We start from the raw sequence: 13,466 nt of genomic DNA, 5'->3' as shown, positions 1-13,466 counted from the left end.
ACATATAATAATATGTTTGCCGCATAAAATTTTGAAAATAACAAAACTTAATGAATTCACTAGCTATTTTTTTAAGTACGACTAAAATTTCAAAAATAAAAAAATACAATAGTTAAATCCATAACTTATGCATAATACAACGAGTAATGCATAAATTAACTAAGAATAACAAATACAAATTTTCTTTTTCTTTTTTCAAAATCAAACGGTTTAGAACCTCCATACAGAAGCCAATCTCAACCGTTAGATCAAGATTCCCCTCACTCCAACTTCTTGATCGGCGCAGCATAACGACCTGGTCCACAATCTTTCAAAGGGGATCATAAAAATTACGCCACCTTTTTTATTTCTATTTTCGCTTTTGCCCCTCCATTTTTTATTTTTTCAAGTTCCTCGGCTTTTGTTACTTTCTGCTTAATGGAAGGGCCTTAAAGCTTTATTTATTTATTTATTCATTTTCTCTGCAGTTCGTGCATTTTTCGCCTGCAATTTTTGAAAGCAGTAATCGGTCTTCTTCTCTTTGTTCCCTAAACTAAACTTTTCTTCGGTGAGTTCCTTTTTTTTGTGAAATTTTTGTTTAGATTTGCATCTTTTTCCTTTTTTTTGTTCGTTTGTTTCTGTTTTGCAGTTCCGCTTCATTTCAACTGTAAGATCTCCAGTTTTTTTTCTTAAATTCAATTTGTTCTGTTTGGTTGCCCGGAAAACGAAAGAAAATGGATGGAGAAAGATTAGAACCTTCCGTGTTTTTTTTTTTTTGCTTATTTTTTGTTTGGTTTATTTTTCTTTTTTGTTCTGTTTATTGTTCAGGAAAAATGGAAAACTCAACTATCTAAAAAGGATTTTAATGCATAGAACAGTAAGGCTTCAGTGAACATTTTTTTTCCCTTTTTCATGATCTAAACAAAATTTGTGTTTTTATTTCTATTATTTCTCATCAGCAGCAACCTATTGGAAAAACAATACTAATAGTAGTTGATTTTTCGTAGCATTATTTTTAAATTGTACTCAGATTTTTGTATGTTCTTTTTTCTTGTTAAGTCACGGAGTAGAGATTATTCTCCATATGTTAAGGATTTTTGTATATTCTTTTATTAGCATGCGATTTAGTTTTTGTGAAGTAAGACTGGTTGAATGCAGATTAGCTAGGGCTTTACACCATTGTTTGAGCTTTGGAGCTGAAAACTTTCAGTAATTTATCCTTTAGAATGGAAGCCATAAAAATGACACAAATTAACCATGGTAGCTGGAGTTTCTTAAGAAAAAAAGGTTGAAGTGGCTTTTCACCAGGATCTGTCTGTTGTATTTTTAGTGGTGTTGAATCTTTTGTTTTTCCTTTCTTAAATGGTTTGGCTTAAAAAGTGTTTTTCTTGAAGTTAGTTGAAAATTTTGATTTGTTTTTCTTTTTCTATGTAGTAGGCTGTTTTGAGAAGTTTTGGTTTCTGATGTCTCCACCACTGCTGGGCGTGGAGGAGGAAGTGCAGAGTAGTGTTTCTTCTCCCTCTGTTGAATGTATCTCCGAGAATGGCATGGGGTTAAAGGAGCGTAATTATCTTGGATTATCAGATTGTTCTTCAGTTGACAGCTCCGGTGTCTCGAGTAATCTGAATTTGAAGGCTACGGAGCTTAGGCTTGGTCTTCCTGGATCACAATCCCCTGAGAGAGAAACAGAGCTTTGCTTGTTGAACTTGGGAAAACTTGACGAGAAGCCACTATTTCCTCTACTCCCTTCCAAAGATGGAATCTGCTCATCATCTCAGAAAAATGTTGTTACTGGAAACAAAAGGGGTTTTTCTGATACCATGGATGGATTCTCCGAGGTGAAAGGCTACGTGTACACTGAGAAAAGTTGGATGTTTCATGAAGCTGGTTCTGATTCTGAATCTCCACAATCTGTGGGACATGGAAAATATCCTGGTAATTCAGGGGTTAATGTGATTTTGTCAACAAGGTCTCCGGGAGTTCAAGCATCTGTAAAGCAAGATGAGCCTGCAAATGTGTTACAAGAGCAACCTCGTGCTACTAATGGAACCAGTCTCAAGCAAACTGTCATTTCTAACAACAACACCGGTGCACCTGCTGCCAAGTATAATTTACTTGAGAAAGGACTTTTAAGAAAGGACATTATACATTTGTATCTACCTTTTTTATTTGACTGTTGGTATGATTTGCCATCCTTGACAGGGCGCAGGTTGTTGGTTGGCCACCAATAAGACCATTTAGGACTAAAACGCTGGCTGCTTCTTCAAAGAACAATGATGAAGTTGATGGAAAGCCCGGTCCTGGTGCTCTTTTTGTCAAGGTCAGTATGGACGGAGCTCCTTATCTGAGGAAGGTAGATTTGAGAACTTATTCTACATATCAGGAACTGTCTTCTGCTCTTGAGAAGATGTTCAGCTGTTTTACCCTTGGTAAGCTGTTACTGCTTTCCTAGCCCCGTGGCAATATCAATTCAAACTGTTCCCGATACAAAAACTGTCTGGCATAGATCTGGTTACTGCATTTTTGTTATGATTTTAGGTCAATGTGGGTCTAATGGTACTGCCGGGAAGGAAACCCTGAGTGAGAGCCGGTTGAAGGATCTTTTGCATGGATCAGAATATGTGGTAACATACAAAGATAAAGATGGTGACTGGATGCTTGTCGGCGATGTTCCATGGGAGTAAGTTTCAGTCACTCAAATTTACCGGTTGCCTTAATATTTTATTTTCCTTATTTACTCTATAAAATAAGTTTTATACCTGAGCAGAATCTTTAATATTAGAGTAAATGGGAGTAAGTTTCTGCTCTTGAGAAGATGTTCAGCTCTCATTTGTACCTGAGCAGAATTTTTTCTAGTATCCTTTACAGACTGAACCTCTGTAATTATAGTTATGGCTTCATATTGGTACCAATGAGAGGCTAACAACATATTAAAGATTGGATGGATGCATGTGTATGTATTACTATTACTTTTTTCCATGTGCACATTGGCTCTTCCATTTCTTTCCAATGGGGGAAAGCAAATGAACTAATAGATCTAGTTTATGTCCGTTATTCTGTTATATCTTTGCCATCCACGTGTTTTCACACTGTCATACTGAAACAAATATGCTATGTAACTGCTGCATGTTTAATTCTTTATTGGCAAAATTGACGGATTACTTATATAGTTAAAATTGATGGATTATGTATAAGAATCTAAGAATTCCATAATTTTAATTGTAATAATCTGGCATCACCTTTGGTTGAATGAAGGTTACTTTAGTCATAATACCAAAAAAGGAGAAATTTCTCGACTCACTTCACCCAAGTTTTGACATAGCAAAGCACGATAAAGTTGCATGAAGGTTACTTTAGTCATAATACGGGTTTTCAGAGAAAATATTTGAGACATCATCTCCTTTTCACAACAATGGTAAAAAAAGAGAAAATATTGTGCTGATAATTTCAAACTTATTCTTTTCGATAAAAAGGGTAGAATTTGAGAATGTTTTGTCCTTTTTAAGGAATACTGGTTTTTTATGTTCTTATTTCTTCTAGATCTAGGTTCAGTTCTTCACTTTTGTTGTAGGCTAGTTTTTCTAGTTTGAGGATCTAGATTGACATGCTCATGTGCATGATTTGTTTGGTGGCTGTTGAATCAATCTTTGTTCAATAACATCCTCCCCCCCTTCCTGGCTTTTTTCAAATCTTGTTTGAAGTACTTGTGTTGAAACTGCGCTCTGATTTTCTCTCAGGATGTTTATCGAAACGTGCAAGAGGTTGAAAATCATGAAGAGCTCTGATGCAATTGGATTAGGTAACTATTTGGTTTCCCGAACTCTTCCCAAAAATGTGATCAAATCGATCATTACATTTGTTATACATCACTTCATCGACAAATGTGTTATCAGCTTTTGTTTCTGTTTCTTTATGCTCATCTTTTGTCTTACAATTTGAACTGATGTGCGAAGTCATAGGCTTGATGTTGATTGTATTTTCTGCGGTTTACAGCTCCTAGAGCAATGGAGAAATCCAAGGCCAACAACAAAAAAGAATTTGGATATGGGTGCTAATTTCCTCGTGCCAAACCCGAACCAAACCAACAATTCAGAGGTGAAATCTGTAGGGTGTGTTGTGGAGAGTGAAAGATCATATCATGTTTCATCTCATCTATAGTTTAGTTGCAAGAACAATTTACTCATAGATATCATATGATCTCGTAGGAACCTGTAACGTTTAAGACATGCTCTCTATTGTGTGTTGAATGTGTGTTTGATCATAAAGCTAGTACCTGCTTCTCCTTCATCACTACACAATTACACGATACCGTAAAATGATCAGAAAGTAAAATAATACAAACACGACATAAGTACACGAATTTTTGATGTATGGAAGCACGTAAAAATATCGAATATCTTAAGCACAGGTAAAATTACGTGAAGATGACATAAGTTGCTTCTAAAGCTCATTCACCTCATCAACTTTCAAGAGAGGAAATGAGTACAATCGAGGCGCATGTAGAAGCCCAGAATCTCACACAAAGTTCATATTGGAATTCTGTTATTTTATTGATAATTTCTATATTTATTTCATATTTCAAAATTTTGGATGTTAAATATCTATATTTTTAAAATCCGAACATGTATAAATGTTCGCTTTGATGCTCCAGTTTTAGTTAAATTGCTTCTTTGAGAGATTAAAATGTTAAGATTTTAATGGTGTCGTGGTATGTGGCAGTTTGCGTACATTTTATTATTATTTTTGGAAAAAAAAATAAAGAATTAATACAATGTTTCAACATTTTCAAAAAAAGTTGATAAAAATTTTTTTAAAAAAAATTTCACGCTAGTAATGAAGTACACATGGATGTTACATAAAATTATCATGTCAATGTTATTAAAATTTTAACAGTTCGATCAACCTTTTCGTTTAAAGAAAAGTAATTTAACTAACATTTGAATGTTGAATGCCAAAGTGACAATTAAATTAAATGTTAAAGACTAAATTTATCATTATGTCAATTTTTATTTGTGTGTAATATATATATTCCATACTTAAAAAAATTTTAATATTTGAAATGTTATTATATTATGTACTCAGGAAGAGATTAAATATATATATTTTTTAAATAACAAAACATTACTATGAAGATGTTCTTGTTTTTTAATATTTTTTTATATAAAATCTTTAAAGGGTAAATGCTTAACTTTGAACTTAACCTTTTAGAGATGGGTTACATAAGGATTAAAGTTTTCAAAATGATTAAATAAGGATCTAGCATTTACATAAATGGTCAAATAAAGGCTTTTCACGCACTTCAATCTAATTTGTAAAAAAAAAAACTAGTTAAATGCATATGTGTTTAGAATTGAACACATAACACTTGAATCAAATATTGTTTGAAAAGAAAAGAAAGCAGTCAACATAATTTGAAACTTGATATACAATATTTGAGAAACCTTTATTTGAGCACTTTCGTAAAAAGTACATTCTTATATGAACTTATCTCACTCCAATGAGAAGATAGAGACAACCTATTATCTTATCAATCTCTCTCTCCATTCCTCTCAGAACTACTTTGTCAAAAACACTCAAAACGCCCTAACTCGATGATTTTCCACTCGCACGAGTGAACCGATCTTACATCCACCATTGCATGTTCCATCGCCAAACTCTTTATGTCAACAAATACTTTTTACATAAATTTTCACTCAAATAAATTTTGTTAAATAACTAGAAAAAGCATTTGAAAAAAATACTGATAAATTAGAAACATTGCACCAAAACACTTCCTTCTTTTTTCCACTAAGAGAGTAATTGAAACTTTGGTTTACACAAGTTGTGTAAGCAAGTCTTTTTTGATTTAACTCATGGAAGTGCATGAATATAATAGCTTTTTAGTGGGAGATTTCTTTTTTTGGGATCTCTAAGTCTTTGTTTTTATCTTCCAACTTCTTCGTTTGATGTATGTATATAAATGTTGGGCGTTTTCATGTTTCTCATGATTGGGAATTTTGATTTTGTAAAAGGGAGAACGTGAGTAGCACTTGAACATGCAAGTGGGTTACTTGTTTGATAAGAACACAAATTCTTGCTTTTTGTTCACATCCCAATTTGTCTTTGTCCTCCTAATTGTAAGACTCCAGAGCTAAGGAAGTTATACATTAATGTAGTTTAATATATTGCAAGGTATTCGAGTATGAATAAAAAAAATTTGGTTCGATAATTATCAGGTCGAGTTTGAACTATTAATAATCAAGTCAAATTCGGGTAATGCAATACTTGATTAGAATGAATTATAAGCTTAATTGAGCTTTTCATTTTCTCTATATATTTATATTATGAAATTATATTTTTACCTTTATTGTATTGAAAGAGTTTAATTATAAGAACACTCGAGCTTAAAAATAAACAAGCTTAATCAAACTCGAGTTCCAACTTGAATACAAAAAATGATAAAGGAGTATAATCGAGGTCAAGCTTGAGTAGCTTGATTGTGTCTTGAGTTGAGCTCAAGCTTATATTGATGTTGGAGTCAAGCTCAGGTTGAGTATTAAACCTCGAATTTCGAGTTGTGCTTAAGCTCGAGCTTTGCACTATTCGAACTTGACTCGGCTAATGGTTGATTCATTTAGTTGAACTTTAACAGATCTGATCTGTCAATTTAAATTTAAATTTATTATAAAAATAATTTTAATATTTTATTAGATCAAGACGAACTTAATTTATATCTAAATTTAAAAATTTTCAAAATCGAATTATTACTCAACCCGACCATAGAATAACTTTAATTATGTAATGTAGCTACCTTGTGGGAACATATCATTTTAGGCTTAAAATTAGGGTTTTTTAGAGAATTGATTGAAGGAATCAATTATTGATTTGAGTAATTACAAAGATGACAAAATCATCATTAATTAAGCTTAATTAATGATCTACAACATTATTAACATTGTACAATGTATATAGCCGTCCTAGATTACAACACAAAAACAAAGATTCCACTTAACAACAAAATTAAACTAACTTTTTCAAGTTAAAAAATTGTTCAGATTTGGAACAAAAAAAATTCCCATATAAATTTTATAATATGCTAAGTTCTCGACAGTCCAATATTTCTTTCATCTTATTGATGCCCTCTCATTAATTTCTTACTTTTTCTAACTTTTCTTTTAATAATAAAATAATTAGAGCATTTTACAGGAGATGCATTAACCTTGTGATTATATCAATATTTATTTTTTGGGAAAACAATCAAAATAGTCACTTTTGTTTATTTCAAGTTACATTATCGCGCTGTAACATTTTAGTCACTGAGCCATTAATTGTCGTTAACGGTGTAACGATAAGCTGACGTGACATATTAAATCATCATTTTAAACAAAAATTTTAGGTTAATTTATACAATCGGTTCCCATATTTTTTCGTTTTGAACAATTTAATTTTTTTATTTTATGTTTTTTTCTTTATTTCTCATTCCCTTCTGCTTCTCCCTCTATTTTCCTCCACTCTCCATCTCTTTTAACTTAGTTTTTCTATGTTTTCCATTTGTTAAAACTAGTCCCTATACTTTTATTTTTCTGAACAATTTAATTTTTTCGAGTGAGGCGAGCTTGTGGACTTATTTTAACAAATGGAAAACATAAAAAAAATGAAGAAAGGAGGAAAACAATTGGAGAAGCATAAGAGAATAGAAAAAAAAAAAGAGAAAAGTTGAAATAACATAAAAGAAAAAAATTTTAAATTGCTCAAAACGAAAAAAATATAGAGATCAATTGTAGAATTTAACCTAAAATTTTTGTTTGAAGTGATGATTTAACATGCCACGTCAGCTTACCATTACACCGTTAACGACAATTAACGACTCAGTGACTAAAATATTATAACACAATAACGTAAGTGATTAAAACATAACATTTCAAACATGAATGATTAAAATGTAACTTGAGACAAACAAAAGTGACTATTTTAGTAGTTTACCCTTATTTTTTTTATAATTAAATTAATATTTTTAAATGATAATTTGGATCCAACCAAATGTAATCTACATCATTCTACTTTTGAACTTGTAAAATAAATAAATAAAAGCATTTTAAAAGATATGGATTAATAATTAATTAACCTCTTTTATAAAAGATCTAGGAGTAATTAGTGTAGGACTCTAGGGCATATGCCCTAATAATTGTTGCCACTCAACCACCAACCACATTCCATACATATCCATGGAAATAAAATTATTCATTCTACCTTTAAAATGTATCTAAATAACGTGTTTGAATTTAATGTCATGTTTTTTTTTTTTTAAATAACAGTAAGCAATTGGTAGTTAGGGTCACGTTAGCATGTTTTAATAGTATTAGTGAGGTACCTAAAAAAAGTATCAAGTTGACTTACGATTTTTAAATTTAGGTACCAAATAGGTATAAGTTGCCAAGTTTAGGTACCTCTCTCTATATTAATCCTTTTAAGATTTCCTGTTTGCGTTTCATGGGTAAAAGTATTGTGAAGCTACCATACTAAGAGTCAAACTACATTTTGCCCTCTCTACTAAAAAAAATGGACAAATTAATCCTTCTACGTTAGATTAGAGAGCAAACTGATCATTCTGTTAAAAATTTCATCTATTTTTGTTATTAAAAATCGATATTTGTCATTAGCGTGAGGTACATGTGACACACAATGTGTTACTGTCTGGTTATTCTACTAGCCATGCGAAATTTTATCAATATAAATGGATGGAATTTTTAACAAAAAAGATCAACTTGCTCTTTAATCTAATGTACAGGGATTAATGTGCCCATTTTTTTAGTAGATGGCGCAAAATGCAGTCTGACTTCTAATATAGGGGCCTCCATGATACTTTTACCGCATTTCATTTTCTGTAAATCATGTATGAGTTTTTTTGTTTTTTTGAAGATTTATATTGGTTTAAGTCACATCATGTATGAGACCTGCCTTTCAGGTGCATGTTTAGTTGCAACTGGGCTAATTAACTAATAAAATAAAAAAAACAAAATATAAACAAGAGTTTGTCACGTAGTTTGTAAATTTCCTACGTCTACGGTGCAAGCGCCTTGTTGAGAGAATAATTTACTATAAATCTATTTCTATATGTGATTCTCATTAAGCCTTCCCCTTAAAAGTTTAGTTATAAACTAAGTAACGAAAACAATTTATTTTACAACAAATCTTATATATTGACTTACAAAACTACAATAAATGTGAAATTGAATTTTGTTCAATAAAATCTTCAATATGCGCTTTATTCTATTCACGATTTAACTTAGTAAAGTACTACTAAAAATCCTCCAAATACGTGTATTAAAGCAAGTTGCAAGTTAAGTTGCCACTAAAATTACATTTCAATACTATATAACTGTGTTTTATAATTACAATTCTGATTTTTTTTATAATTAATTCTTCTATTAAAGTCACTACACACTATTAATTTATTTGGAAAATTTTGTAATCCTATAAATTCTTATTTTCATGTGACTTTACCTAAATTTAATGGCATCTTTACATGATCCTAACCAATAATCCTTCACAATAGATTGAACTTTGATTTTTTAAAAAATATTTTTTTGTCATAATTATGTCCATTAATGTACCCAATTTGTTTGGACATGTGAGGCCAATTCAAATGTTAATTAGCTTAAAGTAACACTCATATCACTGATTTCTGTCTGATTGTGAGACCCTTTGCTATCACTTTTGCACCCCCACAAATACAATGGAATGTTCTGCTCTACTCCCTAATGCTTCAAATTTATTTTAATTATTATGACCAAATTAAAGATCGGACCATACTGAATTTGGGCAATCTTTTTATTTACGGTTCAATTTATGAATTAATAGAATATATAGTAATTGACTAAGGTTTAGTTTGGATGGGCGGTGTGTTTTCCTCCGGTGAAGGTTAAAACAACGATGGCTGTGATATTAGTTACTATAGCGGTGAGATTAGAAATAGTGAATGGACGTGTGTTTGAATTTAAACGTAACTGTAGCAATAAGATGAGAATAGAAACTGGGTATTAAGGATATTAGATTGAAAATGATATAATAGAAGTTTTTTAAATTATTTTATTTTACGAAATTATTAAGAGGAAAAAGAAACTTTAAGAAAATAAAAAGGGCCTTGGGTAAAATTGGAAAAAAAAAGAATTGTATTGAGTGCACTGAAGCAAAAATCACCTGTGAGTAATTGAACTCAAAAAGTGGTTCAAACACACTGAAATGGAGCTAACTGGCCATCCAAAGGAGGCCTAATAATTTAACACACAACTACTAGTCAATTTTAATTTGAAAAAACGATCAAATTAATTTAAACTTAAACCAACTTGATTTGATAAAATTTCAAACTTATTCAACTCGAGCATGAAATTGTCATAATTCAAAATCTCCTAAATTGAAAATGACTTTAATATGAATTAACTAGAACATGAAATGATTCAAACTCGTAATGGCTTGACCGACAAAACTCGAGCTTCAGACCTGAAAAACTTGAACCCTAAACAGCTTAAACTTCAAACAACCGAAACATTACTAAATGGACTATTATTTGATACGAAAGTGATAAAGTTTTTCAACTCCATAAGCAAGAGTAACAAAGGGTTGTTATGTGTCTCATTTTTTTTATATATTTTTTACTTGTCGACCTCTTAACTCCACTTGTCAAGTAAAAAAAACTCCACTGTTTGTGTATTAAATAATTAACCTAACTTGTTGATAAATGAAGGGTAATTATTTAATACACAACTTGTGGAATTTTTATATTCCATAAACATAGTTAAAAATGTGACGAGTATCTCATTTATTTATATATTTATTATTATTTTTAATTATACTTTATAAAATACATGTATATAAAATCTAAAACCTTTAGACATAATTTTCTTGAATAAACAAAAACAACTTTTCATAATTTATATTTAATTTACAGCAAAGAACTAGAATAATCTGTCACTAATATCAAGTTATGTTTTCACCAAAATTATTTAAAAGCAATTTTGTTTTCTTTTCTAATTTGAATAAACATTGGTCCCTCAATAATATAAAATAATATGATTTTGGTCAAAGAGATGTAGTTTGACCAAAATTTAAATAATATAAATATATTTTATTAACAAATTTTGAACAATTCCGAAATTTAACACAATTGATAAAAATGAAAATTTCAAATTTTGAATAATTAAATTTGAGTCTCATCCTATATCTAAATTTGTACCTGACATAAATTACACGATATACAATTTTTATCTAAAATTATTCTAACTCAAATACCAAAATAAATTATATTGGAGCCTTTAAAAAAGAAGTTCCCTTTATTGTGTATTTCAACATTTGAGATCCAAATATATGGACACCAAAATGTTGGTTGACACTAAAGGAAAATGTATATTGAAATTAAATCTCTTATGCTCCATAGCTAGGCTTCATTAAGGCGACAATATGCATAATCCTCTCTAAATGCCACCTTGGGTTTATTACACAAAATTAACTCATACATTTTAGGTACATTAACCACAAACATTTCTCCATACTAAAATATTAAAAGGAGCCTTGATATTTGAAATTTTGTGTAGAATCATCCTATGGGATGCCTCCCAAGGACCCAAAATCATGTGCAATGAAATCTATTACTCTTTCTTTTGGGGGGGGGGGGGGGCAATTCTGTCCAATTAAAGGCTCATATGTATATTATATGATCAGGTGTATTGGGAATTTTATTAATATTATTTATAGTTGCTTGATCCAGGGTAAATTTTAAATGAGTACTTTCATAGTCCCCACCAACAAGATGCTTACATCTTTGGTTATAAAATTCAGAAAAGCATATAATCATGTTTTTATTTATAATATTTATGGGGTTGAACTCTCCAATCAATGGAGTGTGGTCAAAGGGAATAGCATGTGTCCAAGAACACATACCATTACTAAACATTTTATATATATATACACATATTTTTTTAAGTCTCGCTAATAATAACAATAACAACATTTCGTTATAACAGTTAAGTTTCTAAAAAAATTAATTTTTATGTTTTATTTTAACTTTTCATAATAGCGTTTCACTTGTAACATCAACATCTGTAGTTATGAAGTACGTTCTTTATTAAACTAGTTCTCTATAGCAACATATAGTCTAAATTTTTAAGTAAAATTATAGTTATTTCATATAAGCAAATTTAATCATTATCATTTATTAAATATTTTATTATGAATTTCGAACACCATAAACTTGTAAATTGATTATTTGAATTTAACAACTCATGATAAATTAATTAATTAATTTAATTCCATAACTCATATTGATTAATTGAACTTGTTAGATTTATGAACTTTATAATCAATCATGTGAAAGAATCTAAAATAAAATATGCATAAAAGCAATAATACATGCATCTATTATACGTCTTCTATTTTTGTTAATTTGATTATCATTTTTTTCCCTTTTTTGAACATAATTCTTACTTCTTCTTTTTTACTTTATGAAAATTCACGATATGAATTTTATTGTAAGCTTACAATGATAATCTCTCTATAAGAGGTAAAATCTCGACAAATAAATGAAACTGTTATAGAGAGAATTGATTGTATAAATTTTGGTTGAAATGGTAAAATTAATGTTTTGAAACTTTTAGGATATAGCCTAATTCTTTGTAAATCATAAGTGGATTCTCTATTTAGATTTTATCCCTATGCACCATGCACTCCGCCTACATTTATTTTAATCTAGATTTTAATATATTTTAGTTATTAATCTAGTTGTTCTTTTTAATAATTATTCCTAATTATATATTCTTTAATAATTTTTTTATTTTTAAATATGTTTCTTTATTTATTATTTATTATTTATTATTCTCTTTCAACACCAAAAATAGAGAAGTCTTATACCAATTAGTCCAAAAAGTATTTTTGTAAAAAATCGATTCCAACCGGAAATAGATTTTATTTATTTTTCGAAAAATAATTTTTTTCAAGTATGTCTGACATAATTGTTAATGATATTCATAATAATTTTCTTTTGTTCACATTATATCTAGAAACTATAAATTCAACTAATAATTATAAATTATACATAATAAGATTTTTCTAAAGTTTTTATAATTAAAATTTTATACCGTATACGTAAATTAAATTGATAATAAGGATAATTATAAAAGCTTTAGAAAAATATTATCATGTATAAATTATAATTATTAGTTAAATTTATAGTTTCTAAATATAATGTGAACGAAAGAAAACTACTATGAGTATAGTTAACTGCTAAGTCAGACATAATTTAAATAGAAAATTATTTTTCTAAAAATAAATAAAATTTATTTGTGGTTGGAATCACCTTTTTTACAAAAAATATTTTTAGGTAAAAAAAATTTTGGACTAATTGATATGAATAGAGGTGTTCATGGGCCGGGTGGCCCGGCCCGGCTCGACGGCCCGCTCAAAATATGGGAGGATTCGGGTAAAAATATAGGCCCGAAATATGGGTTTGGGCAAAA

At 29.7% G+C, this 13,466-nt stretch overlaps 1 protein-coding gene across 4 annotated transcripts; it reads left to right on the top strand.

The window, feature by feature from the left end:
- The first annotated feature begins 312 nt into the window (after positions 1–312).
- On the top strand, positions 313–4,266 carry LOC107950498 (auxin-responsive protein IAA9). Of its 4 annotated transcripts, none has more exons than XM_041089633.1 (7): positions 322–547; positions 808–856; positions 1,417–2,083; positions 2,182–2,408; positions 2,518–2,659; positions 3,717–3,778; positions 3,973–4,266. In XM_041089633.1, exons 3-7 carry the CDS (start codon positions 1,443–1,445, stop codon positions 4,032–4,034), a joined length of 1,134 nt encoding a protein of 377 aa, XP_040945567.1. In that variant the 5' UTR covers positions 322–547; positions 808–856; positions 1,417–1,442; the 3' UTR covers positions 4,035–4,266. The 4 variants fall into 4 exon arrangements, with proteins under 4 accessions (XP_016740834.2, XP_016740835.2, XP_040945567.1 ...); XM_016885347.2 differs by having other exon boundaries at positions 1,414–2,083; XM_016885345.2 differs by lacking the exon at positions 808–856 and having other exon boundaries at positions 313–547; positions 1,414–2,083.
- The last annotated feature ends 9,200 nt before the right edge of the window (positions 4,267–13,466 follow it).

Source organism: Gossypium hirsutum, chromosome D03, assembly GCF_007990345.1.
Source record: "Gossypium hirsutum isolate 1008001.06 chromosome D03, Gossypium_hirsutum_v2.1, whole genome shotgun sequence".
NCBI classification, from domain to species: Eukaryota; Viridiplantae; Streptophyta; class Magnoliopsida; order Malvales; family Malvaceae; genus Gossypium; species Gossypium hirsutum.
The sequence above is the reverse complement of the archived record's forward strand: the minus strand, read 5'-3'. Positions and strand labels throughout refer to the sequence as shown.

Coding starts and splice junctions, on each gene's coding strand:
- LOC107950498 (XM_016885345.2), top strand. CDS start 1,443: ATGTCTCCACCACTGCTGGGCGTGGAGGAGGAAGTGCAGAGTAGTGTT. Junction 2,084..2,181: donor ACCGGTGCACCTGCTGCCAA/GTATAATTTACT, acceptor CATCCTTGACAG/GGCGCAGGTTGTTGGTTGGC. Junction 2,660..3,716: donor GTCGGCGATGTTCCATGGGA/GTAAGTTTCAGT, acceptor ATTTTCTCTCAG/GATGTTTATCGAAACGTGCA.